Source organism: Phasianus colchicus, chromosome 16 (assembly GCF_987193195.1).
Source record: "Phasianus colchicus chromosome 16, bPhaCol1.hap1.1, whole genome shotgun sequence".
In the NCBI taxonomy this organism is placed as follows: domain Eukaryota; kingdom Metazoa; phylum Chordata; class Aves; order Galliformes; family Phasianidae; genus Phasianus; species Phasianus colchicus.
In genome coordinates, this window is record NC_143451.1 from 86,323 (window position 1) to 99,290 (window position 12,968).

The 12,968-nt window shown below is 54.5% G+C and overlaps 1 protein-coding gene and 1 long non-coding RNA gene across 2 annotated transcripts; both read right to left on the reverse strand.

The window, feature by feature from the left end:
* Nucleotides 1-1,237: 1,237 nt before the first annotated feature.
* LOC149915681 (uncharacterized) lies at nucleotides 1,238-3,550 on the reverse strand. Its single transcript, XR_016471511.1, has 3 exons — nucleotides 3,353-3,550; nucleotides 1,943-2,076; nucleotides 1,238-1,339 (listed from the first exon to the last, which is right to left on the reverse strand). It is a non-coding gene; the product is annotated as an uncharacterized LOC149915681 (long non-coding RNA).
* Nucleotides 3,551-9,001: 5,451 nt separating this feature from the next.
* LOC149915682 (uncharacterized) lies at nucleotides 9,002-12,669 on the reverse strand. Its single transcript, XM_090151447.1, has one exon. The coding sequence runs from the start codon at nucleotides 12,251-12,253 to the stop codon at nucleotides 9,233-9,235; it is 3,021 nt and encodes a 1,006-aa protein (XP_090007573.1). The 5' UTR covers nucleotides 12,254-12,669; the 3' UTR covers nucleotides 9,002-9,232.
* Nucleotides 12,670-12,968: the final 299 nt, after the last annotated feature.

The following is a 12,968-nucleotide window of genomic DNA, read 5'->3' on the forward strand; positions in this document are numbered from 1 at the left end:
CTACATAGGCAGAATAAAAAGAATGCTATGTTTCTTCAGTATTGAAAAACCAACAACAGAAGCCATTCCCCAAATTCTACTGCGGGAAACATAGCGGCAGAGAAGAAAGCATCCATATTTCCCCGAACCAGTGCTCGAAGGAAAAAAGGAAAACAAACAAACAAACAAGTTTCATATGTTACCTGCTTGAAGGCGTATACCACTCTCACTCTTTAAAAGCATTAAAGAAAAAAAAGTAAAATGCATAGAGTAATCTCTTCCAACAACACGTGCATTTGGTCTGGGCAGCAAAGGGCGCAGCTCTGTATCACAAAGAACCGAAGGCATAAGCACCAGGCTCCTAAGTTCCAGCCAAACCAACCAAACGTGCCTATGGACAGGCAGAATCCTTAAGTAGGACAGCCAGTGAAAACGTCAAACAAAGCACCCGATTCTCAGCCTTCTTGTTCCTTTTTGAAAATCCAGAGGTCTCTGTGTTAGCTCCACCTCTAGCCTGTAAAGCCCGAGCTCGCCGTCTGGGGGAAGTCCAAGAAAAGGCTGGGTTATTACAGCGAGTCCCCAGTAGGATTGACATTTTTTCTAGCCTCAGGTCTCAGTTCTTTTACACATGCGAGGTATCTCTCAGGGTCATCTGGTGGTCTTTTGATGAAGGCCATGTCTTTCTTGCTGTGCACACTTGGACCTGGTTCAAGCTGAAGGATGCTTGACTCACTCCAGGCAGTCGTCTTATCAGCCACAACTCAGAAACCTTGCTGACAACACCAAGCTGTGGGGAGCAGCGACACGCCAGCAGTGACATGGGACGCCAACCAGAGGGACCCAGAGAGGCTTGAGCAGCGGGCACAGACAAACCTCATCAGCTTCAACAAATCCAGGCGCAGTGTCTTGCACCTGGGACAAGAGAACCCCCCACTACCAATACATGCTGGGGGATGAAAGGGCTGAGCCTAGGCCCGTCCCAAAAGAGCTGGTGGATGGCAAGCTGTACACGAGCCAGCAAAGTGCCCTCCCAGCCCGGAAAACCAGCCACATCCTGGGCTGCACCAAAAGACGTGCGGTCAGCAGGTGAAAAGAGGTGATCCTGCCCCTCTGCTCTGTGCTGAAGAGGCCTCACCTGGAGTACTGCGTCCATATGAAGAGCCCTCAGTGCAGAAGGGACATGGACCCGTTGGAGCACATACAGAGGACGGCCACAAGGAAAAAAAAAAAAAAAAAAAAAGAACCAAAGGATCAAACACCTCACCTGTGAGGACAGGCTGAGAGAGCTGGGGCTGTTCAGCCCGGAGAAGTGAAGGCTCCGAGGTGACCTGGTAACAGCCTTTCGATACCCAAAGGGGAGCTAAAGGAAAGAAGGAGGGAAAATTTAGGTTAGATATAAGGAAAATATCCTTCATAGCAAGGGACAAGGGGAAACGTTTTAAGCTGGGGAAGGGAAGATTTAGGTTGGATGGCAGGGGGAAGTTCTCCACAGAGAGAGCGGTGAGGTGCTGGAACAGCTGCCCAGAGAGGCTGTGGATGCCCCGTCCATCCCTGGAGGTGTTCAAGGCCAGGTTGGATGGGGCCCTGGGCAGCCCGGTCTAGTATGAAATGGGGAGGTTGGTGGTCCTGCATGTGGCAGGGGGGGGGGGTTGGAGATCCACGATCCTCGAGGTCCCTTCCAACCCGGGACATTCTGTGACTCTGCGCAGTGGACCAGGTTGCCCAGAGATGCGGTGGATGCCCTGTCCCTTCCAAGGTGACACGCAGGGCAACCTGATCTAGCTGTGAATGTCCCTGTTCATTGTGGGTGAGTCGGACTAGATCATCATAAATGGTCGCTTCCGACTCTAAGGAGTCTCTGGTATGATACCTGAAGCCATGTCCACAAAGGACATCGATGGCATGGTGAGCAACCAGGGTAGGTGGGGAAGCCTGTGTGCTCAACAGCTCCGGGGAAACTCACCAAGTAGTCCAGTCGGGAAGATTCACATCAGCCATAGAGCCTCTCTGTGCCAGTCCCAGTATTCAGCACACCAGAGGTACTGCTTCATCACACTGGTGGGTCCCACAGCGGCAGAGCTAGCTATTGAATGGGGGCTAGGGGATGGAAGGAAGAGGGGTGGGGAGGTTGGGTATCATACAGACTAGGAAACTAACAGCATCCCCTGACAATTGGGATGGAGATATCTGGGGTGATCCAGACAAAGTGGTCCAGTAGAAGACAATCCTTTGTTTCCTAGAAAGACGAAGCCGGATCTGCCATAAAAACAGAAAGAACCCTAGGACCCTGGGGTGGTCGGCCACAACGTGCTCTGAGAACTGTGCCCTGACATCTGTTACTACTGACAAATCTGTAAGGGAGGTCTAGGAGAGAACCAGACAAAACAGGAACAGAATACTCGTGTTCAGTATGCTCAAGTAGTGGAGACTGCATTACACTAAGCGAGGATGAAGAAAACGGCCACTGGGGCTGGGGCTTTTCTTAAGCTCAGGTCCCAGCCTGATACACGCACCTCACTCTATCACCAGCCACGTAGCTTATTGGGCTGGAAGAATAAACCCCAGGGAGCAAGGCGAGCCCCTTGTGACCCCCATTCCATCTCTAAGTGAGCGTCCCACAGCCATCACCAAACCCACCTGCATACAAGCGATGCATGAACAAGGGATTCATGGCGTTCCATTATCTGCTCCACAGATTTCACAGTGCTTAAACCACTAACTAGAGGAGCCCCAGAAACCCTTAAACCCCATCGAGCTGCAAAACAGAACGGGATCCAAAGAGACACGGAGCATAATTTAAATACGCGCCCTTAAACAATACTCAGCATGGGCGGAATTAATCCGTGGCAGAGGAGACACAGAGGGGACAGGGGCAGAGGACACAGGGAGAACACAAAGACACAAGTAGGACACAGAGGGAACGTGTCATAAAATAGGTTGGGACAGTGTGGTAGTTTGGAGTCCCAGGTCGATGATTGTGCAATGAGAGTCATGAAAGAGGAACGGAGACTTCACAAGAAGGTACTGGGCTTGAAAAGAGTTGCAAAGGAAACCTGGAGAATGCAGAATCTCTTTACAGAAAAGCACATTAGCTCCAGGCGTTTCCAGAGTTGCAATGCTCAGTCAGCCAACCAGCATTACCTTGGGGCTGATTGAAGCATTCCAGACATGAGATAAGAGTAAAAGAGAGGAATGAACGTCAGTCTCTTCATTACCAATTCAGAGAAAAGCAGATAACCCCTTCACTCCCCTCAGAGAACAATTGGAAGGCATCATAAGGAGAGGCATAGCGGACATAGCTACTCTAAACCAACTTAGGATCCCCACAGAAAGGCAGAAGCCAAAACCCTGCAAAAAAGAAAGGATCACTTACCTCTTTCCAAGAACCAGAGCTCACCCAACAATCCACAGGAGGCAGTCTCCAGGAAGAAACCCTGCCTTTGGGGCTGCCAGCCCTTAAATGAGGAGAGGGAGGGGCTGGAGCCAGGCTCAGCCTCATCTGGTTCTCTAGGTGCATTGCTTCCACCTGTGCTTGCAGGGCTACACCCCTCACCAGGTGCTCCGTCACTGCTTCAGGCTGTGATCTCAAAGTTCCCATAAAAGCATGAAAAAAAAAAAAAAAAAGTAATGAAGTAATGACTGGCAGCCAATTGGGCAAGGGGGGAGGGAGGGGGTTATCGATGGACAAGCTAGGATGGTCCACATGTTTTGATTCCAGTCTGTCCTCAATGGCAATTGGTGGCATTTCTAATAAATAGGGGAGCACAGATTTCTATACTGATACAGCAAGATGCTGAGAAGCTGCATGTGCAACAAAAGGGCTGAGACTACCGGTGTGAATGGAGCGAGTGCTGTCTGCCAAACTGCCAGGGTCAGCTTTGGCTCCCCAGTGAGAAATCTGTGTCATCTACTTGCACAGCAATTAAAGACCATTGTGAAATTATTTTAGGATTTGGTTCCTCAGTGGGTGAACCTGGCACCTGCCCGCATGGCAGCGTGAAGCCCTTTGGCTCAAACATCGATCCCAAACCCCAAAGAAGTCGGGAGGCTGTAGAGTGCGTACTTCGTGCAGCCCCTGCACTCCTCGAGTCAGAGATCACTGACGTACTGCAGGACCCCATTTCTGTTGCGGCACGACAGGGGATTGCTGAAGTCACTGCAGATTTGGAGAAAAGACAGATCATCTCCAGAATGCACTCCCCATACAAGCGGCCCACGTGTGTGGGGCACAAGCCCCATTCTGGGGGCAATGACCCCCACCTGTGGGGCGCTACCCCCACCCCACTGTCACAGCCGTGTGCGGAGGACACCATCACCCCACTGCGCACAGCCATCAACTTCTCCCAGGACTCCACGCACCCCACAGGCATCCCTGACCCTGCCCTCAACCCCACGGTGACATGGGCACGGAGCGAAGGGGGACAGGTAGTGTGGGGGGAGGTGAGGAGACATGAGGGGACATGTGGGGACACGGGGTTGATGTGTGGGGTCATAAAAAGCCAAAAATGAAACTTGGAGTTGAAGAAAGGCCCTTGGAAAAAAATACATTAAAGTATAAAGAAGACAGAAGCTGCGTGAACATTAATACGGCCCTGTGCTTTCTGCCAACGGGCTTTAATTTCGTTATCATTAAATTTGCTGGGCAGTTACACTTTGGTAATGCGAACATTTAGAAAAGATGCAACGGATGCTGGCAAAAGGAAAAAAAAAAACCTCTTTTTTTACAGCTATTTATAAGCACTTAGCACAGCTCTCCTGGGTTTGGAGAAGTTTCCCTCTTTTTTCTTCGTCTTTCCCCCCACACACCCTCCACTTCTAACTTCGTGTTCTGCCCCCGTCATTACGAGACACAGAGAGAACGAATCGCCAGGGACTGCGCCGCGGGTCCCCGGCAATCCGTCAGAAAAGTTCTTTCCGCGGTCTCTGCTGCCACCTCGTGGCCAATGCGCGGAACTGCCGCTGCCCGCTGCTTAGGCCGGCAAGCGGTATAACGCATGCGCGTAGAAACGCGGAAGTGGCGTTTTAACCGCTCTGCGCAGCTAATCCGCCACTCTCTGTGGTGATCAGTCCTCCAGGTAATAGCGAACACGCGCCCGTCAACTGAAAGATAGCAATTGTTTCGACAAACCACTACGGGGACGGGCAAGCAGCCGATTCTCGGACCGCCGGCTCAGCGATATTCTCCCCTTCTAATCCAGGATGCCCCTCGTCTATTTCCGCCCTTTTATGCCCGAGCCCACCCGGGAACGGACCGGGTCGGCTCAGGGCTGCCTCTCAGCGCCTCGTGGCACCCAACGTGCTTGCCGCCGCGGTGGAGGAGCAGACGTCCCGTTCCAGCCCCAGCTCTGCACCGCAGCGTTCCTGGAAAAGCAAGTCTCGCGAGAGCAACGCGCACGTGCGAATCTAGGCACTGCGCACGCGGCAGTCTCTCTAGGCACCGCACTACGCAGGCGCGGTTCTCGAGACAACAGCACGGAGTACGGACGCGCGGTTCATGAGAAAGCACAACGCATGCGCCAGTGGTTTAAAAAAAAAAAAAAAAAAAAACCACACACCACTACGCGCGCACTGGATTCTGCTCCGAACGGGGCATGCGCCGGATTCTGCCCGCCACGGCGCATGCGCCTGTCTGTGCCCCGCAATGCGCATGTGCCAAGTGCTCTGCGCACGCGCCAGCTGCAAGAGCGCATTGGGCATGCGCGACCGTTCGCACCGCTCTGCGCATGCGCGAGTCTCGGCACCGCGATGCGCATGCTCTCCTCACGGCCGCAAAACGCATGCGCCATCGTTTGCAGTGCGCATGCGGCAAGCATGTCACCGAACTGCGCGTGCGGCCGCCTTGGCACGGCACTGCGCATGCGCTTCTCGCGCGCGGATTACGGCGTACGCTCGTTTTCGGGCACGCACCTACGCGTTCGCTTTTTTCGTCGCCTCATTGCGCAAGCGGCGGGTGCACGGTCCGCCTAGACAGTACGTTCTGGAAGCAGACCGGGGCATAAAACCGCCCGAGGAAATAGACAAGGAGCATTCTGGATTGGAAAAGAGAGAATAGTGTCGCGGAGCCGGCGGTCCAAGTATTGCCTGCTCACCTGCATCTCAGGGCTTCGAAGAAATGGATGCTATTGGAAAGCTGGACGGCGCATGCGCACTACTTCCCGGAGGACCGAGCATAACGCAGATCGGCGGGGTGCCTGCGCAGAGGAGCAGGACCGTGCGCGCACCACTTCCGGATCAAACACCTCACCTGTGAGGACAGGCTGAGAGAGCTGGGGCTGGGGCAATACATGTTGGGGGATGAAAGGGCTGAGCATACCCAACCCCTTCAAAGCAGTGTCTTTCCACCCCAGTTTTTGGACTGCAGCACCAGCCCCACACAGGGTCCAGCCTTCTCCGGTTTGATCTCGTGCAGGATATTCTTGCAATGTGTGTGACAAAATATACATATATACACCTATATACAGAGCGGGCATTCCTGGGAAGATTTGGCTAGACGATAAGTGATGCAAACTATCTGAGATCTTCCCCAAGTTAAGTAGAAGGACTCCCCAAAAGAACTATGACAACGGAGTTCACGAAATATAAATATTATCCAATTCTAATGCAGAAACAACATTTGATTCCCACAACACCACCTCCTATCTGTCTCCCTCAGAGATTCCCAGGAGCACCTCAGGCTGCTGCTTTCTCGTGACAGCCTGGCCATCTGCCCCAGCAGCTCCTTAAGCAGAGTACGCCTGCAACTAGCTTCCTTTAACTGGCTGGTAGGTATGGTGAGATAGTTCCTTTACGGGAATCGAAATGGAAATCACAATGAGTTGGATGGCATCCTGCTTTTCTTCTCCAGTGCCAGAGAAGTCCACATATTCCAGCACCACAAAAGGTCATGCACACAGCCCAGTGCTGCGGAAGGCAGTTCTGTCCAACACCGCGACGTCTCTGCCACCCAACGCAGCTTGAAGCCACCGTGCCTCAGCCTCCATTTTGAGCTGGGGCCAGAAGGCCGCCCCGCCCTATAGCCCCACCCTCCCTTCATTGTGAGTTAGGCCGGAAGGCTGCACTGCCCAATAGCACTGCAGGCCGCTGCCCCACCCTCCATTACGTGCCAGGCAGGCACACAGCATAGAAGACTGTGGGCGCACCCCCCCACGGCATTCACTGTCTGCACACCCTTGCGACAGGGACGAGAGGCAGTGGGCGCTACGGGGCCAGGGGCAGCTGTCCTTGCAGGCCCCAGGAAGGAGAGTAGCTTTCAGCGGCCTTCGGCCACAGCTTTTGGAGGCTGAGGGTCTCTTCAGGTCCCTGCGACCATGCCGCAGAGACAGGCAAAGTGCTGCCAGCCCTCTCTGCGCCGGGGCCCGGCCCAGCCCCCTGCCTGCCCCGCACAGCGGGAGGAGCACAGGCGGGAGCTGGAGGCGCTGCGGGCCCAGCTGGAGGGCGAGCGGCTCCGCTCCCAGGAGATGCAGCGCCGCCGGGCCGTCGAGAGACGTGAGCTGCAGGAGGCGGCAGAGCGGGAGCGGCAGCTCCTGGCCGACCGACTGCGCTCCAACTGGGAGCGACAGCGGGCGTCAAAGCTGCAGCGCCTGCGGGAGCAGAGCCAGAGGCAGCGGGAGGCGGACATCCGCCAACTGCTGCAGATGAAGGAGGCCCAGCTCCGCCAGACGCAGGAGCGGCTGCAGCAGCGGTGCAACAACGCCAACCGCCAGGTACGGGATCTGCTGCGGCAGCTAGCAAAGGAGCTGCTGAGTGGCGAGAGCAGCAGAGAGGCCCACAGACTGCAGCAGGAAGTCCAGCGGCAGCTCTGCAGGAAGCCCTGTGCAGAGCAGGCCGCCCACGTCCTGCGCCTCCAGCGCGAACTGCAGGAGCAGAGGAGACGCTTCCTGTATTACATCCTGGAGCACGGACAGGGGCAGCCGCCCGCCTCCTGCAACGGGGCCAGGGCTGCAGCCGCTGGGCCGCGCACACGGCAAAGGCCAGCCTGCCGTCGGGCTGTAGCAGAAGCGGGTGTTCAGGCTGCAGAGCAACAACAGGCCTGCCCACCTGAGCACAGGGAGCTGCGGGAGCAGAGTGCCCATCTGCTGAGGGCACTGAAGGACTTGCAGAGACAATGCAGCCTCCTTGGAGAGGAGAACTGCCTGCTGAGGAGCAGAAGCTCTCAGCAGATGAGGGAGGAGGTGGAGCGGCTCAAGGACAAGACGCATACGCTCAGCCTCCTTACCAAGCAGCTGCGGGAAACAGTCCGGCAGCTCAAGGAGGCCTCTTCCACATCCAGAGGGGCCCCAGAAAAGGCAGAGGAAGCCAACCAGCTGCAGGGGCAGCATTTGGAAAAGGAGAGTGGGAAAAAGCTGGAGCCGCACGGAAATCCAGAACAGGAATGGCTGGAGAAGTCGGGAGGGTGGCTGATGGCAAGCTGCAGCCTGCATTCTCGCAGACGATCACCAGCACTAATTCGAAGATTCATAGCTCGTCACAGCTACAATCCTTTTGAGGGCCCTAATGAGGACCCAGAAAACGAGCTTCCACTGACTGCTGGACAATACCTTTACATCTTCGGAGACGTAGATGAAGATGGCTGGTTTCTGGGAGAGCTGACGGATGGCACAAGAGGACTGGTCCCTTCCAATCTGGTGGAAGAAGTTTCAGATGATGACCTGGATACGACTGTGCCTCCACAGCTTTGTGATCTCCTGCTGGATACCGACGATGACGAGCAACTAGGCAGCAGGAGCGGTGGCAGAAAGTGATGGTCACCATCCAGAAATCTGTGTCCGTGTATTGGCTGAGCCTGGGGGATGCGGAGATTCCTCTCCATAATACGGCAGCATCCCATCAAGATTCCATATTTTCATCCACATAGATGAAGAATACCTCCTGCTCCACTTGATGTTCAACTGAAGCATGGTCCATCGGCACATGTTGTAGTAGTCTCTCATCGTTCGTCCTCTGCCGACCGAGGGCGCCACTTGCCAGCGAAACCGACCCCAACCGGGCCGGGGCCAAATGCTCACACAGACCCCAGAGTGCGTGAGGCAAAATGGCGTTTATTAAAATGTGGTAGGCACTTAAATATTCTTGTCCCGCTTTGTCCACACCCCTTGCTTACCTGCTGTCCTATTGTGGGGCAGCGTTTGGCAAGCCCTGAGCATAGGAAACCTGACCCCGTCACATACCGTTTCCTCGCCACGCCTACTACATCTCCCCCTCCCTATGCTCAGGAATATCCCGTAACAGCGCGATCGCAACGCGAGTACATCTCTCACAACTGTTCCTTCGTTTTGTGATACAGAATCCGTTGGTCCATAACTTGCCACATGATCCTTGTGAGGCAATTCTGGAAACACATGATTATGCACGGCAAAATGGCCGCAATACAAATTATTGCGAGCAATACTAGCGCAACTACCTTAATAATTTTCGCAACCCATCCTCCAAAGTTGCCAAACACACTTCTCAGCCAGTCCCCGATGGGGTCGTCCTCCACTTGGATCTTCTCCGTATGGTCTCGCAGGGCTTTCAGCGCTTTATGGATGGATACACTGTGGTCGCTAAGATTGAAGCAACACATTCCTTCTAGGTCTTCACATCCATGCCCCTGTGCCAGGAGCAAGAAGTCGATGGCTGCTCTGTTTTGCAGCACCGCATGCCGAATGCTGTTTGTGTCTTCTAGCATCGCATTCAATATTAATGTTGTTAAATTCGCCTGCTTAGCTGACCAACATGCTAGGCGTTCTATCTGAGCCAAGCTCTGTGCTGCAGCAACCCCAGGGGCGAAAAATGATGCGAATATCCGTGCTGTGGCACTCCATAACTCTACCTCATCGTTACAATTATCCGGGAGAGGGCTCGAACGCTTTCGGCGACGATGGTGACCCGTGATGCTCGGGCCATACTGCATCCATGTCGTGAAATTCGGAGACAGTAATGTCAGTTCCCCTAGGTAACAGGGTCCTCCTAAGGCATTGTGCGGGATGCCCTGCCAGGCTCTATCCCCACAGATCAAGAAGATTCCAGGGGGCAACGCCTTAGCCGTTTTGTTATTCCATAGCACCTCGTTGACCCCCCGTTTGAAAGTGAACCCATACCCATAAAAGTCCCAAACTGCCGTACAATTAAATGAGGATCTACCGCTAGATTTAGAAAGGACCCCACCCTTTGACAAGCAGGTTGTATTGCGCCCTGTGAAGACCCGTGTTTCATTTTTGGTATACCCGCAATAACCCGAAGTAATGGAGAAAGCCTCCGTGTTCACAGGACTGACCACAGTCCAAGAGGTCTCGTTGTATGGCTTCAGCCGCGGATCTGTGCCTGCCCACCGGGCAATTAAGGCCTGCAGTTGTATCCGAGCAGACACACCCCGCAGGTAATCTCGCCCCAACAGGGTTCCCGGTACCTGCGCTACCAGCGGGGTCAGCAGGACGGGCTTCTCCAGGGAACCGTCTCTGTTGACCACGATTATCTCGATCTGCTTGGCTGACCTCCGCGTTGGAGCAGTTCCCCCCACTCCCGCTATAGTTTGAGTGGCCCCCATTGGCCACGTGGGCGGCCAGTCGGACTCCGCAAAAACCGTCACATCCGCTCCTGAGTCCACCAGGGCGGTAAGGAAAATAGATCGCGGCCCTGGGGAGCCAGCGGGAAGCTCCGTAATTGCGGCTGTAATCTTCACCAAGGGGCGCTCCCCGCAGCTCAACGATAGCGCAGCTAGTGGCAGGCCTAGATCCAAAGCCCGCCTTTCCTGAGAATCCCGTGAATCGTAAGAGGGACCCTCATCCCCCCTACCTCGAGATCGCAGCCCACGAGCTCTACATTGCGGTGCAGTGTGACCTCTCCTCCCGCACATTTGGCACACTATACCCCCGTTGCTCTTACACTGTGCCTTGAAATGACCTAATTGACCGCACCTGAAGCATGGCCCAGGCGGGCGATCTGGACTCTGCCGCCCGGCAACCCCATGCGCTAGCATCACCTCAGCTACCGCTGCAGCAACCTCGCTTGCCACTGATGATTGAGACTTTTGCTTGTCCATCACATACTTAAGGACCTCACCGGGGGTGTGGAACCTGTCTGGCGCCGCCCGTAATAGAGCCCGTACGTCCGAGCTCGACTTTTGATAGAGGCAATCCAGGATCACGGGGCCGTGCACTGCCCTAGGCAGCTCCGATCCCTCCACTGCCTTGATCAATCTATCCGCAAAATCCTGGAAGGATTCAGTGGGACCTTGTGCAATCTCCGTCCACGGAGTAGACGGCTCAGCATTTCTTGCGAGCCTTCTGAACGCCTCAAGGGCAGCGTCTGTAGTGGCTATTAGTTCCCCGGGCCTCAGCTCCGTAAGCTGGGCATGTGCAGTGATCATACCCGGCGTACTACCCGTCAATCTCTGCAGGTTAGACGCGTGAAGCGGATTCCCCTGATCGTTCTGGGCTGTAACCAGCATTTGTCTAAGTCTAGCCTGCCATTCCTCCTTCCAAAGCGTATACTGCACCGGTTTCAAAATCATGCGCATCAGATTCTCAATATCGTATGGTAACAGGGGTCCCGGCAATATTAATGTCTCCAAGGCGTTCATTGTCAGGGGGGACTTCAATCCTTTCTTTTCAACTGCCTCAAGCACCCTCGCTATCGCTTTCGGGTCCAGCGGGACCCAGATCGGGTTATCATCATCGGAAATCACTACCGGAAATGCCTCCGGGTTCGCAAGGCCCCGGTCTTGTGCCTCCTCCTTTACTTTAGCCCAATCAGTCAGCAGACGCCCGTCCCTCCCCCCTTTGGGACGAAGCCCCGCCCTTGCCTTTTCTTCCTCCAAAGAAGGATATAACGACCGCGGAGGGTAGGGCGGGGGCGGAGCGGGCGGAGTGGGCGGAGCGGTTGGTAGACATGCGGTCGGGAGTTCCTCTTCCCCGCCCTTCGCCGCGGCGACCGTCGCCATCTTGTCCGCCACGCTTTGGTCGTCAGTACTGCAAGGTAGCAAAGACCCGCCCCCCGGAGCCCTTTCCACCCCTTTTTCCACCTTAAGCTTACCCTCCTCTTTAGCCGCCTTAAGGGCTCCAAGTATCAAGCCCCAGGTTTTAAGTTCAGCAGCCTTTTGGTTATTCATGGCGCGTTGGCATAAAGCCGAGGTGAGCGAATCCCACCTACCCGAATCCAGCACTTGCTGAGGGGAGTCCAGCTCCCCTCCCTTTTTTAAAACCGAAAGCACCGCGGCTACCTCCTTCTTTGAAGGGGTATTTTTGCCGCAGTAGTCCTTACAAAACTGCAAAAGTACCTTAATAATCTGTTCCATGGTTACACACGCGACCTGCCGCCACTTCACAGGCTCTTCTCCGCGATGTGTCTTCCGTGAGCGACCTGCCGCCACTCCGCAGGCTCTTCTCCGCTTCACGGGCACGCCGGGTGGTTAACCCTCGATAGGCAGATCACGTCGGGGTCACCACTTGTTGTAGTAGTCTCTCATCGTTCGTCCTCTGCCGACCGAGGGCGCCACTTGCCAGCGAAACCGACCCCAACCGGGCCGGGGCCAAATGCTCACACAGACCCCAGAGTGCGTGAGGCAAAATGGCGTTTATTAAAATGTGGTAGGCACTTAAATATTCTTGTCCCGCTTTGTCCACACCCCTTGCTTACCTGCTGTCCTATTGTGGGGCAGCGTTTGGCAAGCCCTGAGCATAGGAAACCTGACCCCGTCACATACCGTTTCCTCGCCACGCCTACTACAGGCACAAAGACCTTGAAAATTTATCACTTGTATGACTGGGAATTTACTACATTTGGACTGAAAAAAATCTAAAAAAAATTAAAAAACACCATAAAATAACCAAACTCAAAACGCACGTGTGAAGTCTTCTTGTTTTCTGGCAGTCCGCTTTTGTAAAGGTATGAGGAAAGCAAGAGGCTGAGGAAAGCCTCCAAAGTCTTTCTCAAGCGCACTACCTACAAGTATTGGAATCGAGAGAGAAAGGAATCATTACTGCTTGCTTCTGTTCTTCGGGATACCTGAA

Bases quoted from the DNA above. Each gene is read 5' to 3' on its own strand.
- LOC149915682 (XM_090151447.1), bottom strand. From the start codon at position 12,253: ATGGAACAGATTATTAAGGTACTTTTGCAGTTTTGTAAGGACTACTGC.